The sequence below is a fragment of the Oncorhynchus gorbuscha genome, linkage group LG05 (genome assembly GCF_021184085.1).
Source record: "Oncorhynchus gorbuscha isolate QuinsamMale2020 ecotype Even-year linkage group LG05, OgorEven_v1.0, whole genome shotgun sequence".
NCBI lineage: Eukaryota > Metazoa > Chordata > Actinopteri > Salmoniformes > Salmonidae > Oncorhynchus > Oncorhynchus gorbuscha.
In genome coordinates this window covers 88,304,367-88,322,141 of record NC_060177.1, presented here as the reverse complement: position 1 = coordinate 88,322,141, position 17,775 = coordinate 88,304,367, and the positions used below count along the sequence as shown (strand labels likewise).

Below are 17,775 nucleotides of genomic sequence, written 5' to 3'. Positions count from 1 at the left end.
AGAGTTTAAAGAAGAGAAGTCGAACCAAGTAAACAGTGTGGATACTGTTTTCAACCACTTCCCTTCCAGGTCCTTGTGTTGCAGCTTTCCAATCCATCAACAGTAATGTAAACCTAAAGTCCCACAGAAGTTTCCAGCCCGACAGCATGTGAACTTCCAGAACCACAGGTCAGTAAAGCCCTTGAACCTGGTGTATCCAAATGAGAAATGTGGAAAAATGGCCCCATCTAGTGGCCATATAGAGACGCAAACAAGTATGAGGGGCACAAGTCATTGTGTGACGGAAACAAAAGACAAAAGGAGACAAAGGAGACATTTGAAGTATGATCACATGAGCACTTTGTTATTAACATCCATAGCACGTTGATATAGCATGGACACGGACGTGTTACACACGTCATATGGGCACGGAGAACAGTAGTGGTGCCACGGTGATACGGAATACAGAATGAGGAACAGTTTACTTCTATCGGAACATGGACGAGAGGAACAGGAGAGACGGAGAGAGAGAGAATACATTAGCTTCTTTCTAATTCTGCCTATCACTCCCATGTAGAGGCAAGACCAGAACCAGTACCGTATTTTGGCCACAGGAGGTCGCTAGCTATTATAAAGATTTAAAAATATAACAATAAATGACACACTTCTAATTATGAAGGAGGGAAAATCCATCTGCACCGTTTTACAAATGTCTCTGTATCTTTTCTCTCTCTCTCTCTCCCTGCTCTATCCATCACTAAGACCTCTACTACAGTACAATACTGTCTGTCCCGTAGTATGACCCTGCAGGAGGATGTCAATGAATAGCAAACTGTACCTGGAAGACTAACAAAACCCTCATCCTCATCTGCATATCCTGCATTTTCTGCACAACTGACATCTTACCTCAAGTTATGAAGATAGATATGTGCCAAAACACAAGAACAAATATATGGTTATATTCATAATAATTTGGGCAGGTATTTATCCCCATAACTGACATTTAACATAATATGATATGTTATGTCCTTTGTCCATAACATGATACGAACTCACATTTTAAAAAGCTTGTTATTAACGCAATGATGTCTTAAAGTACAGCTGTTACCATTCAACAACCCCTATCTTTCAAAATTAATTATTGAAGATTTTAAATATATTTAATTTAGAGATAACAAAATATTTAAATAATTTATGTAAACTAAAATAAAAACAAGAAAAACATATATAAAAAAATATAACTGTACAACAAAATAAAAGAACGAAATACATTTTTACAAATACATTTTTAAGAGTAATAATACACCTTTATCTACAAGCTAGGTTAACTCTTATCTGATTGAACCTCTTGTCCTCGTGGATTCGTCCTGGCAATATTATGTTTTTCTAACCTATCCTTTTTTATGTTACTTTACATAATTTCATTGTGAATTATTTAGGCTCTACAAACCCTAATCCAGGGCTTAAACCACAATGTTTTGACATCATATTAGGGTTGAATCCTTTTTTACCAGCTCTAGTTTACCTGTACAGCTAAATCTGAACCTAGTTTACCTGTACAGCTAAATCTGAACCTAGTTTACCTGTACAGCTCAATCTGAACCTAGTTTACCTGTACAGCTCAATCTGAACCTAGTTTACCTGTACAGCTCAATCTGAACCTAGTTTACCTGTACAGCTAAATCTGAACCTAGTTTACCTGTACAGCTCAATCTGAACCTAGTTTACCTGTACAGCTCAATCTGAACTGAGTTTATCTGTACAGCTCAATCTGAATTGAGTTTATCTGTACAGCTCAATCTGAACTGAGTTTATCTGTACAGCTCAATCTGAACTGAGTTTATCTGTACAGCTCAATCTGAACCTAGTTTACCTGTACAGCTCAATCTGAACCTAGTTTACCTGTACAGCTCAATCTGAACCTAGTTTACCTGTACAGCTCAATCTGAACCTAGTTTACCTGTACAGCTCAATCTGAACCTAGTTTACCTGTACAGCTCAATCTGAACCTAGTTTACCTGTACAGCTCAATCTGAACCTAAGGCAACATTTGAAACATCTGAATCCACTAAATGCATTGGGGTTTCTTCTAAAATGCCTCCTATCCTCAGAAATATTTCCCACCAGATAACCTGAGTGCTCTCAGGACTGAAACCCAGGGAAAGTGGCTGGTTGGACGCACCGTCGCGTATATAAAACATCATGTAGGGACCATAAGGCATGGTCATGGCTAAATACGTCCAGCATATCAGCTCTCCCGTGGTTCTTTCTCAAGCACTTTACGGCATAAGCAATAAACAATACTCTCTTTCTCAATTACATACAACCAATCTGAATCATTTGAAGTATATCTTTTTTTGCTTGAAATGAAAACATTCAGTGTACTTCTATTATATTTTTAGAAAAGCCCACTTTTAGAGCGTTTTAGAATAGGGAGGTTGGGGTGGAGCTGGCTCTCCATTGGTTTGTACAGCCTTCTCCCCAACACGTTCAGAAAAATTCACCAAAGCACCTGAACAGACCTCCAAAGCCATGTGTTGCTTTCATTCGACATCCTTCCTTCTTTATCCACCTCTACTACCCGGTTTTCCTCAACGATAATAAATGATATCGTCATTAGTCGTTAATCAATAAATAAGTAAGTCGTATATGCATTTACAGTCTGGATATATATATATAGACACATACAGCTCATAGCTGATCATAGCCTCTTGAACATCTTCATTTTCTCTGTACCAGAGGTACAGTATCCTCCTGAAAGCTGTGCAGTTTTATTGGATAAAGGAGAGAGGGGTGGAGCAGGTGGGAGGAGCTAGGGTTTTGGGGTTCTAACAGAGGTAAAGAAGAGTTGAAAAGACACAAAAACATTGTCAGTTTGTTGCTAGGTTACATGCACTAGGCCCGGCTCCACCCTTTTCCTTCCCAACACCTGCAGTGATAGGTCAGTTCATCCCATCCACCAAAACAAACAGGAAGTGAAGGGAGGAACCAGAGGATGTTGTCGGCTTTGTCCAATCAGTCAGGTTTATAAGTCCATCCAAAATCACTGTGTTACCAAGATGATGAGTATCAGGAATTTGCAGATGACGAGGAATTAATGAAGCCAGTTCAAACCGGGTTTATCTGTCTGACCATTTGTATTTAGCCCACACAGAGAAATGACGACAGCTGTCAGAAGACACACCCAGAGATAGAGCTCGCAAAACAATATTGTCTTTTTTTTCTCTTTTCTGTTTTGTAACAACACTACTTTTCATACTAGCATCCTACTACAAAGCAGAGGAACTCTGGGCTAATTAAATCAAGTAGCATGATGTCAGTGTGGATACATTTAATGACAAGTCCTTTAACCAGTCTCCTGAAGTTTTCTATTAGCATTAGCACTAGCATTAGCTTTAGCACTATCACTTGTATTTAGCACTAGGACAAGGACTAGCACTAGCATTTACACTAGCATTTAGCATTAGCATCTGCATTCAAAGTGTGGCACAGCTAGGTGATTGATAGAGTATATTTCTGGGGCATGGTAAAGTAAAGCACAGCTAGGTGTGGTATATATATATATATCGGCTGAGCTAAGGCAGTCTCTGTAGCTAGCCATGTGTCTCTGTTTGGTATTCCCATACAGTTTGTTTTGGTTTGTTTTGGTATGTGTGTGTGTGTGTGTGTGTGTGTGTGTGTGTGTGTGTGTGTGTGTGTGTGTGTGTGTGTGTGTGTGTGTGTGTGTGTGTGTGTGTGTGTGTGTGTGTGTGTGTGTGTGTGTGTGTGTGTGTGTGTGAGTATAGTCTGAATGTATGCATGCATGAGTTTAGTGTAAATGCATGCGTAGAGAAGTCTGTTTGTTCGTGCCTGTGTGTATATGTACATACATGCATGTTTACATCTGTGTGTTTGTGTGTGTGTATCCGTCTGTGTTTCATCCCACAGTACAATAATTACACTTTAAACCAGTCACATCAGTCATATCAGCATCCTCCATGAGTATCCATCGTCTTGTATCCACCCAGTGAATATATACTGTGTGTCCATATTTGGTCCTCTGAGTCCTTTCCTCCTTTCCCCACTCTCCCTTCCTTAATGTGGCCCCTCGGTTCGGGCTAGGGTTGCAAAATCGGTGGCCCCTCGGTTCAGACTAACTTTCCCAAAATCCCTAGGTTTACCAGAAATCCCGGTTGGAGGAATCACAGATTTCCTCCTTATTACCTCTTGTTTCCAGTAATCTCCCAACAGTGATTTCTGAAAAAAAAACAGAATTTTGGAACCCTAGTTGAGTCTGTCAGGTCAGTGTGGTCCCTGAGGCCATTGGGGCACCTGGCTGTCCTCCATGCCCCTCAGGGTAACATAGATGAAAGGAACCAGGCCCCGCTGGGCCCCCAGGGAGCAGAGGAGCCAGTCGGAGTCGGCTCGGCTCAGGACCCTCAGTACGTCCCCTTTCTGGAAACTCAGCTGGTCAGGCTCCGTGGCTATGTGGTGGCACAGGGCTCGTACTTCACTGGGGGGGGGTAGAATATGTGTCATTGTATTTTGTATACGTAGCTTGTATCCTGTATTTTTTATTTGCATCCTGCTGAAATATTGGTTGAATAAAAACATTTATTAAGTATGACCTTACCAGGGTTGTTTGGTGTGGCTCTCCTGTGCTGTCTGACGAGGTGGAGAGGGTTGGTTCAGAGTGGGAGGGGCCATAGGAGCTGAAGGCTCCACCCTCTTACCTGTCCCCACCCCCACCGTCTGAGCTACGAGGTCCAGCACGGACATGTCCAGACCTGTCAGCCAGCCGGACGGCAGCCTGGGAGGGACAAACAAAGCACAGCCAAATCAATATTGAAAATTCCTTGCAAACTTGTGTGTCAAATAATTTATTGTAATCTTTGAAGTACATGTCCTAAATTATTGTCTTGGTTAATACTCAGCAAATGCTTAAAAGGTCATTAAAATAAAGAGTCAATTATTACTGTATCATCTGTACCAGTTTACATCACTTCACTTTCCTCACCTGCTCTGACTTTTGGCTGATCTCTGCTCTGGCCTGGAGGGGGTGCCACCACCTCCTATGCTGGACCCAAACAGCCTACCCCAACGCATGCCCTGGTCCTGGGAGGGACACTCAGCCTGGGCCGCTGGCTGGGCCACTGAGGCTTCTGCTGCTCCTGTCACTGGGGCCCCCAGTTCCGTTTCGTTCTCCTTGTCCTGGGTGAGCAGCGACTCTGGGGGACTCCCCATCCAGGAGAGTCTTCCTCTTCCCCTGGACCCCGTCCACTCACCACTGGAGCTGGAGCTGCTCTTCCTGCTTCTCCCTCTCTCTCTGAGACCCTCCTCATCTTGGCTAGACTCCGCCCCTTCCACCACGCCCTCCCTGGGGGGCGGGAGCTGGCTCCGCCTCTCCGCAGACTTCTTTCTCTTCTCAGTCTTGACAAACTTTGAGCCCCCCTGAGCTGATTGGTCGATGTAGACCTGGGAACTCTGCATGAGCTGGTACCACCAACACGCCTGGCGATCCCGCTCCTGCCGCTGACGACCCTCCTCCACCCAATCCCTCTCTCTCTCCTTCCTCCTCTCCTCCTCCCCTCCCTCACTTTCCCCTTCCCTCTGGCTCTCTCCTCCCACCCCCTTTGCTCTCTTTACTATGCCCCTCCCCCTCCCACTCTCCCTCCACAGATTGGCAAACCCTGTCCCTACTTCCGTCGTCATTGGCTGTGCTTCCAAAAGTCCTGCTCCTAAACGATCCATCCCCGCCCCTTCTCTCCTAGACCCTGTCCTCTGCATCACACCTTCTCTACTCCCTCTCTCTCCAACCCCTTCTCTCCTAGACCCTGTCCTCTGCATCACACCTTCTCTACTCCCTCTCTCTCCAACCCCTTCCATCCTAGGCCATGTTCCCTCTCGTCTCAGACCCAGCCTCTCTCTCTTCCCCGCCCCGCTCCCTTCCCTTTTATCTCTCATAGACTCCGCCCTACGTGACTCTGTGCTCCACCCCCTCATGAGCTGGAAGGTGGAGCGTGCTGATTGGTCCAGGTCCTCGCCGGTGGAGGCGGAGCAGAGCTGCTCCTTGCGTCTACGGTGTTCCTGGCCCTTCTGGACCAATCGGGGCTCAAAGAGCAGGTCAAGGTCAAAGGGCAACAGGGATAGAGGCTGCAGGAGGAGCAGGAACTCCTCGAATAGAGGCTGGCAGGGCCCCTGGGACAACGGCAGGAAACCCCACGGGTGGTAGTGGGTCGCTACGATGTCTGGGGAAGACCGGTGGAGAGAGACGGATGGGGAACAAACAATGGTTAGACTTTTATTTAATCTAATCTTTATTTAAATCACAAAAAGTTTGCGTTTACAATGATGACCTGAGATGAGCAGAAGCAGACCAGACATGGGTTGTAATCGTATCTGTTTTCTCTCTAAGAGGTCAGACACGCCGAGAAATCTGATGGCCGACAGGGTACTTAGTACAGTAGGAGGATGTTCTTTCTCTTGCTAGAACAACAGACGTACCTGCTGCGTACCGACGAACCTGCCGTTTCTACTTGTAGAATTGCAATGCTCGGCAGTGGTCGACAACTTGAGCTTTAAGCCAATCAGAGAGCACAAAACTCCGCGTGGGGGAGCCGAGAGAAGATGTACCAACAAACCGAAGGAAAAACATTTTCTAACACCATAAAGCATTGTCGGAATTGATATATTACATTATTTAATTCAAACCTGGAATTGGTCTGAGCTGGTGTTGCTTATTTTTATAAAGCCATGAACAGCTGTGTCTGTCACTATATGCCCTTGAGGGGCCCCCTGGGACTTACAGCTGCTGCTGATTGGCTACTGCTGGGGGGGCCTGTCATATTTGATTGACGTGTAGCCTACCATGTTTATTGCTAAGTTACATTCAGGTGGACAATTGATAGAAAGTACAAGTCAGTTAAAACGTGAGGAAAGGCAGAATAAGAAAACGTTAATTGCATTCTGTGTTCCACTTACAACATTCTTCTCCTCGTCGTTGTCCTTGCAACAAGACAACCGTAAAGAAAACACGGAACATCCAACCACTGTTGTTAGTGCTCTAGCCTGATGGAGGCTAATGGGGCGGGTGTTGAATGGAAGCATGGCCTCGCGACCGTGGCAAAAATAAATAAGAACAAGGCTTTCTATGTGCACTGCTGAGCACACAACATACATGTACTACTAATGAACGCTGCAAGACCCTGTATACCTACTGCTTCTAGCCTCCCAAGGTTTAAAATAACTTCAGTTGGAACAGGAAACTTGCAGGGAGCTGTTCTCACCCTGAAATATTATTATGTATTTATTTAACTAGGCAAGTCGGTTAAGAACAAATTCTTATTTTCATACTCCGGACGACAGTGGGCCAATTGTGCACTGCCCTATGGGACTCCCAGTCACAGCTGGATGTGATGCAACCTGGATTTGAATCAGGCATTGCAGTGACACCTCTTGCACTGAGATGCAGTGTCTTAGACCACTGCGCCACTCGGGAGCCCCTACAGAACCTATCAGACACAAGGTGGGCCTGCAGGACACAGACACAAGGTGGGCCTGCAGGACACAGACACAAGGTGGGCCTGCAGGACACAGACACAAGGTGGGCCTGCAGGAAACAGACACAAGGTGGGCCTGCAGGAAACAGACACAAGGTGGGCCTGCAGGAAACAGGCCAGAGAAGCGGTTGTTCAGAGCCTGACCTAGATCCTTGAAGCTCTGCGCTGAATAAAACACCATAACCATACAACGCCAAAGTCCGCCTCTAAAGCCAACGGCACGCTCTCAAAATGTATGTTGGTGTTTTAGAACAGTTTACTAAAGAAGACGTACATATTTTCTAACTATCTGCAAAAGGATTGGATAGATGTAAACACTGGAGTGGATCTCATTGACAGTTGCATGGTTGAGATCAGACAGATGCTCACAGATGAGGCCTACGACAAGATGGGAGAAACAATCTGAGAAACAGATTGGCCCGAGAAAACAACGCAAACTGAGTTTGCAGAGAAGAGGAAGAGTTTTCATGACGAGGATACAGAGGACGACCCAATTCTGGAAAGCAGAAGGCGCTTTGAAGGTGATACATATTATTGCATACTTGATGTTTTTGTGGGGCAGTTTGATATGCCGGCGTCAGAGAAATGGCACGACTATTCTTTGTGCTCAACCCACAGCGCTTTGAGCACCCTGAAGATGAAAAGAATATGCTTGAGCTCACACGTTTCCACTTGGAAGACATTTCCAAGCCTAAGGAAGTTGTGGATGAGTTCCTCACTTTCCGCACAATGTATTCCGAGTTAGCCATGGATCTCAACACTGACACAGTCCTATCATTCCTCACTGCCAACGACATGCACTAAGCATATCCAAATCTGACCATTCCCATCAGAATCTACAAAACCATTCCCATCAGAATCTACAAAACCATTCCCATCAGAATCTACAAAACCATTCCCATCAGAATCTACAAAACCATTCCCATCAGAATCTACAAAACCATTCCTATCACAATTTACAAAACCATTCCCATCAGAATCTACAAAACCATTCCCATCAGAATCTACAAAACCATTCCCATCAGAATCTACAAAACCATTCCCATCAGAATCTACAAAACCATTCCCATCAGAATCTACAAAACCATTCCCATCAGAATCTACAAAACCATTCCTATCACAATCTACAAAACCATTCCCATCAGAATCTACAAAACCATTCCCATCAGAATCTACAAAACCATTCCCATCAGAATCTACAAAACCAATCCCATCAGAATCTACAAAACCATTCCCATCAGAATCTACAAAACCATTCCCATCAGCAGTGGCGAGTGCTATTTGCGTGCTTGAATGAGGTGCCAGAACGAATCAGTTTGTTCTATTGAATGCAGACCCGGAGCCAGAACGAATCAGTTTGTTCTATTGAATGCAGAACCGGTGCCAGAACGAATCAGTTTGTTCTATTGAATGCAGACCCGGTGCCAGAACGAATCAGTTTGTTCTATTGAATGCAGACCCGGAGCCAGAACGAATCAGTTTGTTCTATTGAATGCAGACCCGGAGCCAGAACGAATCAGTTTGTTCTATTGAATGCAGACCCGGAGCCAGAACGAATCAGTTTGTTCTATTGAATGCATGATGCAGACCCGGTGCCAGAACGAATCAGTTTGTTCTATTGAATGCAGACAGTTTGTTCTATTGAATGCAGACCCGGAGCCAGAACGCAGTTTGTTCTATTGAATGCAGACCGGGCCAGACATCAGTTTGTTCTATTGAATGCAGACCCGGAGCCAGAACGAATCAGTTTGTTCTATTGAATGCATGATGCAGACCCAGAAATCAGTTTGTTCTATTGAATGCATGATGCAGACCCAGTAGAACGAATCAGTTTGTTCTATTGAAGTTGCAGACCCCGGGCCAGAGCTCAGTTTGTTCTATTGAATGCAGACCGGAGCCAGAACGAATCAGTTTGTTCTATTGAATGAATGATGCAGACCCGGGCCAGTTTTTGTTCTATTGAATGCAGACCCGGAGCCAGAATCAGTTTGTTCTATTGAATGCATGATGCAACAGTTTGTTCTATTGAATGCATGATGCAGACCCGTTTTGCAGACCGTCAGTTTGTTCTATTGCAATCAGTTGGACAGGCATGTCACGTTGTTAATTAATGCAGACGAATCGGTTGTTCTATGAATGCAGAGAACGAATCAGTTTCTATTGAATGCAGACCCAGAGCTTTTGTTCTATTGAATGCTCCAGACCAGAGCCAGAACGAATTTTGTTCTATTGAATGCCCCCGGAGCCAGAACGAATCTTTGTTCTATTGAATGCAGACTGTTCTATGACCATTTACAAATGTTTTAATGGCAGTAATAGTAATGAATAGTAAAGTTTGGGGGCTTTATCCTACCATTTCTACCGATCTGTGGGCCAGTTTGCACATTTTCTCGAACAGTTTCATTTCAATAATAACGTTTTGTTTCTCGCAATCATTGTCACGTTGTTAACCGTGCAAATCTGCAGTAAAATTATACAAATCTAAAAGTTAAAATTAGACTATGTCTGCCATATGGACATACTGATACACTGTGATCCGTTGGCGACTAAAGACATGAGAGCATAGAACTCAGAGATGCAGCAGTAAGCCTATAACTTCCATCGTCAGCTAAGTCAAATACAGTATATAGGCCTGAAGCCAACAAATGAAAACACTAGAAAATGTCCTGTTAAAAATTTGGATTATTTCAATCACATTCAGCTCTCTATTCCACCTGTCTGTGTCTCTATCTGTCCTGACTTGAGCTATCGCTAGCGAACATGCAACATTCCGCCTGTCTGTCTCTCTATCTGTCCTGACTTGAGTATCGCTAGCGAACATGCAACATTGCTCCTGTCTGTCTCTCTATCTGTCCTGACTTGAGCTATCGCTAAGAACATGCAACATTGCGCCCTTCTGTCTCTCTATCTGTCCTGACTTGAGGTATCCTGCGAACATGCAACATTCCTCCTGTCTGTCTCTCTATCTAACATCAAGGCAGCAACATTCCTCCTGTCTGTCTCTCTATCTGTCCTGACTTGAGGTTCATGCTTGCGCCTGTCTGTCTCTCTATCTGTCCTGAACTATCCTAGCGAGTACGACCCTGCACACAGGAAGCCTTGTCTGTCTCTCTATCTGTCCTGACTTGAGCTATCGCTAGGCATGCAACATTGTCTGTCTCTCTATCTGTCCTGACTTGAGCTACTGCAACATGCAACATTGGCTGTCTGTCTCTCTATCTGTCCTGACTTGAGCTATCCCCATACAACTCATCCAGAACGCTAGCGCATGCCATTCGGTTGTCTGTCTCAATCTGTCCTGACTTGAGCTATCTCTCACATGCAACATTCCGGTCTGTCCGTCTCTCTATCTGTCCTGACTTGAGCTATCGCTAGCGAACATGCAACATTCCGCCTGTCTGCCTCTCTATCTGTCCTGACTTGAGCTATCGCTAGAACATGCAACATTCCGGTCTGCTCTCTATCTGTCCTGACTTGAGCTATCGCTAGGGCAACATTCCGGTTGTCTGTCTCTCTATCTGTCCTGACTTGAGCTATCGCTAGCGAACATGCAACATTGCGCCTGTCTGTCTCTCTATCTGTCCTGACTTGAGCTATCTGCGAACATGCAACATTCCGCCTGTCTGCCTCTCTATCTGTCCTGACTTGAGCTATCGCTAGCGAACATGCAACATTGCGCCTGTCTGTCTCTCTATCTGTCCTGACTTGAGCCTGCGAACATGCAACATTGCCCTGTCTGTCTCTCTATCTGTCCTGACTTGAGCTATCGCTAAGCGAACATGCAACATTCCGCCTGTCTGCCTCTCTATCTGTCCTGACTTGAGCTATCAAAACATGCAACATTGCGCCTGTCTGTCTCTCTATCTGTCCTGACTTGAGCTATCGCTGCGAACATGCAACATTCACTGTCTCTCTATCTGTCCTGACTTGAGCTATCGCTAGCGAACATGCAACATTCACCTGTCTGTCTCTCTATCTGTCCTGACTTGAGCTATCGCTAGCGAACATGCAACATTCCCTGTCTGTCTCTCTATCTGTCTGACTTGAGCTATCGCTAGAACATGCCTTCCTCCTGTCTGTCTCTCTATCTGTCCTGACTTGAGCTATCGCTAGCGAACATGCAACATTCCGCCTGTCTGTCTCCTGTCTGTCTCTGACTTGATCTGTCCTGACTTGAGATTTAGATGCACATTGCAAATTCCGCCTGTCTGTCTCTCTATCTGTCCTGACTTGAGCTATCATAAGCGAACATGCAACATTCCGCCTGTCTGTCTCTCTATCTGTCCTGACTTGAGCTATCGGATAAGAGCCTGTCTGCTCTCTATCTGTCCTGACTGACTATTAGCGAACATGCAACATGTGTCTCTCTATCTAAATGTTAACCGCCTGTCTGTCTCTCTATCTGTCACTTGAGCTAAAACATTATACAAAATCTCTGCCTGTCTCTCTATCTGTCCTGACTTGAGCTATCGCTAGCGAACATGCAACATTCCGCCTGTCTGCCTCTCTATCTGTCCTGACTTGAGCTATCGCTACTGCAACATTCCGCCTGTCTGTCTCTCTATCTGTCCTGACTTGAGTATCGATGCAACATTGCCTGTCTGTCTCTCTATCTGTCCTGACTTGAGCTATAGAACATGCAACATTCGCCTGTCTGCATCTGTCCTGACTTGAGCTATCGCTAACTTGCAACATTCCACCTGTCTGCCTCTCTATCTGTCCTGACTTGAGCTATCGCTCAACATGCAACATTGTGTCTGTCTCTCTATCTGTCCTGACTTGAGCTATCCAACAACATGCAAATTCCGGTTGTCTGTCTCTCTATCTGTCCTGAAGCTATGCCGAACATGCAACATTCCGCCTGTCTGTCTCTCTATCTGTCCTGACTTGAGCTATCGCTAGCGAACATGCAACATTCCGCCTGTCTGTCTCTCTATCTGTCCTGACTTGAGCTATCGCTAGCGAACATGCAACATTCCTCCTGTCTGTCTCTCTCTATCTGTCCTGATCTGTCCTGACTTGAGCTATCGGCTAGCGAACATGCAACATTCCGCCTGTCTGTCTCTCTATCTGTCCTGACTTGAGCTATCGCTAGCGAACATGCAACATTCCGCCTGTCTGTCTCTCTATCTGTCCTGACTTGAGCTATCGCTAGCGAACATGCAACATTCCGCCTGTCTGTCTCTCTATCTGTCCTGACTTGAGCTATCGCTAGCGAACATGCAACATTCCGCCTGTCTGTCTCTCTATCTGTCCTGACTTGAGCTATCGCTAGCGAACATGCAACATTGCTCCTGTCTGTCCTGACTTGAGCTATCGCTCCTGCAACATTCCTCCTGTCTGTCTCTATCTGTCCTGACTTGAGCTATCGCTAGCGAACATGCAACATTCCGCCTGTCTGTCTCTCTATCTGTCCTGACTTGAGCTATCGCTAGCGAACATGCAACATTCCGCCTGTCTGTCCTCTCTATCTGTCCTGACTTGAGCTATCGCTAGCGAACATGCAACATTGTATTAACTAGCCTATTCCGGGCCCTCAGAGTTTCCTGCGCCCGTGAGCTCGGGACAGAAATATGTTTTTTAAAATTACTTTTACACTGGATATATGGGATCATTAGATCACGATATTTAGCTTTTCAAACGGTTTGGTGATTATCGAGGCCGGGAGTGTCGGAAACATTTTCAGATACTGAGGAATTATAATTCGCAATGGATATTAAAAAACAGACCTAGTTGACTTGTGTGAGGCAAAGACAAAAATGTGTGGTGGACGTGGTCAGCCAATCAGAAATCAGACGTTACCAAATGGGTGCTTTCCTACATACAGTAGATCTATTTGTCTGCTAAATGAGCACTTCATGCGCTGCAATAAATGGTTTTGCGTGCTGTTGTCCATGGTGCCGACCATCTACAGAGCTCTTCCGGCCGCTGCGCTTTGTAGAACGATGTGTGCTGTCCTTGGTGTGTTAAAACATTGTATTGATTCACGGCTGACTGGCAACCTGTTTTCCTTTTTGTGTTATTGCGCCACCTTGTGGTCTGGAGTATTTCCTCTGTGGTTACACAACAAGCTAAATGCCGACACTGGGCAGAGGTGCTAAGTACCAATCTGCAGTAAGATTTCTCTGTGTGTCTGACCCTTAACTCTTAAGATGTGCATACCTTCATGAGTGTAGAGGTGATTGAACCAAAACTCCAAAGATCGCAAGCTGAAACAGGGAAAAACACAAGAGATAAACAAGAAAGGAGGCAGTTACTTTGTATCGCTACGGAAACCAATACTGAGTTAGAGCCTTAAGGTTTGTGACAGTGAGAGGGAGATACAGTACAGGAGGGAGACACAGAGTACAGGACTGTTAGTGATGACTGCTAGAATTCGGTAACATAGAGGTCGTGTACTCACTTGAGCAGTCCGAAGATGAATGCGTTGAGTCTCATACTGTGGCTGGTGAACTCTGAGTACTGGGACACTTTGGAGAACAGGCTGTGGAGAACACGGGTGGATGGGCCTGAGGAGAGAGGGAGGTCAGGATTAAAACTCCTGCATTGTAATACGATTTATTCAAATGTTACCTTGACAATTAAATATTTGATTCAGTAGTGTAGTGGAGGGTGTACTCAGGCCACATAACCCACTTATTTTTTCAGTGGGCTTTTCAAATACTCACTTCTTAATCCCCACTGATACGTATCAAAGTAGTGTAGTGGAGGTATACGCCATATCAATTAATAAGGCTGATGAAATAACTCTTAATATTTACCTTAAAATGTTGATAAACTATTATTTCTTCGCATTTTAGGCGCTGCAATGTACACAAGGCAGTAGGCCTACTTGTGAATGTTCCCAAACACCTTTCTAAAACGCGCTGCACACATGCGAGCGGTTTCATGGACGGAGATTGAAATATCCGTTAGAAAGAGGAGGGAGAAGGGATTAAAGATCAAATAACTTCCATGGGGTTGCTAATACTGACTCGGGTCGTTCCTGTGGCTGCTCGACAATGAAAGAACGTTGACAGACAACCAATAGAGCAGGAACATGCCTACCTGTCAGAATGATATCATATCACTGTTTCTCATCCAGGTTTTCACAACAGGGCCTTTTTTCCTTCGCTGGGCGGGCCATTTGGGAAAATCTTGGGCAAATTTAGAGGAAACCCACTGCTCCAGCCACTACTACACCATAGACTGTTTTAGCTGGTTGTATTATAATCATACATTTCATTTTTTTTGTTGCAGCATTGATCAGCATTGTTAAGACCATTGCCAACATTGTATTATCAAAATATAATGAAAATCACCCACTTACGTCTCGTCCTCTAATGAAGCAGTAAGGCCCGAATGGGGGTGTGGTATATGGCCAATATACCACGGCTAAGGGCTGTCAATATGCACGACGCAGTGCCAAGAGACTAGGGACAGTCTGTCATATCTGGTGTAATTCTCCTGTCTTATCTGATGTCCTGTGTGATCTTAGGTCTCTCCCCTCCTGGAGGACCTGAGCTCTAGGACCATGCCTCAGGACTACCTGGCCTGACCACCTGGTCATGCGGCTGACCCAGTTTCTGCTGTTCTGCCGGGCGGCTAAGGAACCCTGACCTGACCACCTGGTCATGCGGCTGACCCAGTTTCTGCTGTTCTGCCGGGCGGCTAAGGAACCCTGACCTGTTCACCGGTCATGCTGCCTTGTCCCGAATGTGCTATTTTGACCATCTCTCTGTTTCCACCAGGCTCCAGGGCTTATGGCCTTAAAATGATCATCATCATCATCATCATCATCATCATCATCATCATCATCATCATCACCACCACCTAGTTATGTGGTGGCCTCTACCAGGTTCCAGGGCTTATGGCCTAATCATAATCATCATCATTATCATCACCATTACCTAGTTGTGTGGAGGCCTCTACCAGGCTCCAGGGCTGGTTGCGTATCTGTCCGATGATCAGGTCCAGGACGTAGGCCTTCAGCCCATCCCCCAGCACCTCCCTTAGAGCCGGACAGAGGTACTTAAGGATCAGGTGGCCCACGTTGGGACTCACCCAACTGTTACCGAGCTTCGCCTGGAAGAGAGAGGAGGGGTGAAGAAGAAATTCAAAAAAGATAGAGGAACGAGGACAAGAGCAGAGAAGAGAGCAGGAGCACGAGAACAACAGATAGAGAGGAGAAAGGGGGAGAAAAAATACATTGACATAACTGTTTATTTATGAAAAGAGATAAACATTGTAATGTTGTAAAAAACAACAACAGTCTACTATAGAAACCAAAAGGATGAAATAGAACAGTATTATCACACAGTAAAATACCTTCACATCAGGGTCCCGACTGGTGCCAAAATGAGCTACGATTAAATCTACCGCTGTATTGATGGCTTTGACTAAACCTGAGAGAGAGAGAGAGAGAGAGAGAGAGAGAGGAGAGGGAGAGAGAGAGAGAGAGAGAGAGGGGGAGAGAGAGAGAGAGAGAGAGAGAGAGAGAGAGAGAGAGAGAGAGAGAGAGAGAGAGAGAGAGAGAGAGAGAGAGAGAGAGAGAGAGAGACAGAGAGAGAGAGAGAGAGAGAGAGACAGAGAGAGAGAGAGACAGAGAGAGAGAGAGAGAGAGAGAGAGAGAGAGAGAGACATAGAGAGAGAGAGAGACAGAGAGACAGAGAGACAGAGAGAGAGAGAGAGAGAGAGAGAGAGAGAGAGAGAGAGAGAGAGAGACAGAGAGACAGAGAGAGAGAGAGACAGAGAGACAGAGAGAGAGAGAGAGAGAGAGACAGAGAGACAGAGAGACAGAGAGAGAGAGAGAGAGAGAGAGAGAGAGAGAGAGAGACAGAGAGACAGAGAGAGAGAGAGAGAGACAGAGAGACAGAGAGAGAGAGAGAGAGAGAGAGAGAGAGAGAGAGAGAGAGAGACAGAGAGAGAGAGAGAGAGAGAGAGAGAGAGGGAGAGAGACAGAGAGAGAGAGAGAGAGAGAGAGAGAGAGAGAGAGAGAGACAGAGACAGAGAGAGAGAGAGAGAGAGAGAGAGAGAGAGAGAGAGAGAGAGAGAGAGAGAGAGAGAGAGACAGAGAGACAGAGAGACAGAGAGAGAGAGAGAGAGGAGGGAGAGAGAGAGAGAGAGAGAGGGAGAGAGAGAGAGAGAGAGAGAGAGGAGAGGGAGAGGAGAGAGAGAGAGAGGAGGGAGAGAGAGAGAGAGAGAGAGAGAGAGAGAGAGAGAGAGAGAGAGAGAGAGAGAGAGAGAGAGAGAGAGAGAGAGAGAGAGAGAGACAGAGACAGAGAGAGAGAGAGAGAGAGAGAGAGACAGAGAGAGAGACAGAGAGAGAGAGAGAGAGAGAGAGAGAGAGAGAGAGAGAGAGAGAGAGAGAGACAGAGAGAGAGAGAGAGAGAGACAGAGAGAGAGAGAGACAGAGAGAGAGACAGAGAGAGAGAGACAGAGAGAGAGAGAGAGAGAGACAGAGAGAGAGACAGAGAGAGAGAGACAGAGACAGAGAGAGAGAGAGAGACAGAGAGAGAGAGACAGAGAGAGAGAGAGAGGGAGGAAGGGGGAGGAATGTAAAGAGGTAGTCAATTACAAGAGGCACTTCACATGTCAGACAGCCTCTCAGCAGTGAGTCTAATACAGTCACCTGCTTTTATCTGACTGTTATCACCCTCGTTCCATTTTCCACAATGACAATCAGATAGTCACCAATGGCCAACCTCAAAGCAGAAAAGTTACAAAAGCTCACAGAATGGGACAGCCGAGTGCTGAGGCGCATAGCGTGTAAAAATGTTCAGTCCTCGGTTGCAGCACTCCCTACCGAGTTACTAACTGCCTCTGGAAGCAACGTCGGCACAATAACTGTTCGTCTGGAGCTTCATGAAATGGGTTTCCATGGCCGAGCAGCCGCACACAAGCTTAACATCACCATGCGCAATGCCAATCGTCGGCTGGAGTGGTGTAAAGCTCGCTGCCATTGGACTCTGGAGCAGTGGAAACACGTTCTCTGGAGTGATGAATCACGCTCCACCATCTGGCAGTCCGACGGAGGAATCTGTGCTTGGTGGATACCAGGAGAACGCTACCTGCCCGAATGCATAGTGCCAACTGTAAAGTTTGGTGGTGGAGGAATAATGGTCTGGGGTTGTGGATACCAGGAGAACGCTAGGCCCTTTAGTTCCAGTGAAGGGATAAAATGACATTCTAGACCATTCTAGACCATCCTATGCTTCCAACTTTGTGGTAACAGTGCAAAAAGAAGGGTCCATACAGAAATGGTTTGTCGAGATCGGTG

General features: G+C 45.7%; 1 protein-coding gene across 1 annotated transcript in view; it reads right to left on the bottom strand.

The window, feature by feature from the left end:
• Nucleotides 1-322: 322 nt before the first annotated feature.
• LOC124034954 (AP-4 complex accessory subunit RUSC2-like) overlaps nt 323-17,775 on the bottom strand; it is a 66,881-nt gene continuing 49,428 nt past the window's right edge. The window contains 8 exon segments of the mRNA XM_046348346.1: nt 323-4,471; nt 4,592-4,768; nt 4,976-5,532; nt 5,605-6,206; nt 13,680-13,726; nt 13,921-14,026; nt 15,407-15,581; nt 15,825-15,901. Coding sequence (XP_046204302.1) covers nt 4,261-4,471; nt 4,592-4,768; nt 4,976-5,532; nt 5,605-6,206; nt 13,680-13,726; nt 13,921-14,026; nt 15,407-15,581; nt 15,825-15,901 — 1,952 coding nt within the window. The 3' untranslated portion in view covers nt 323-4,260.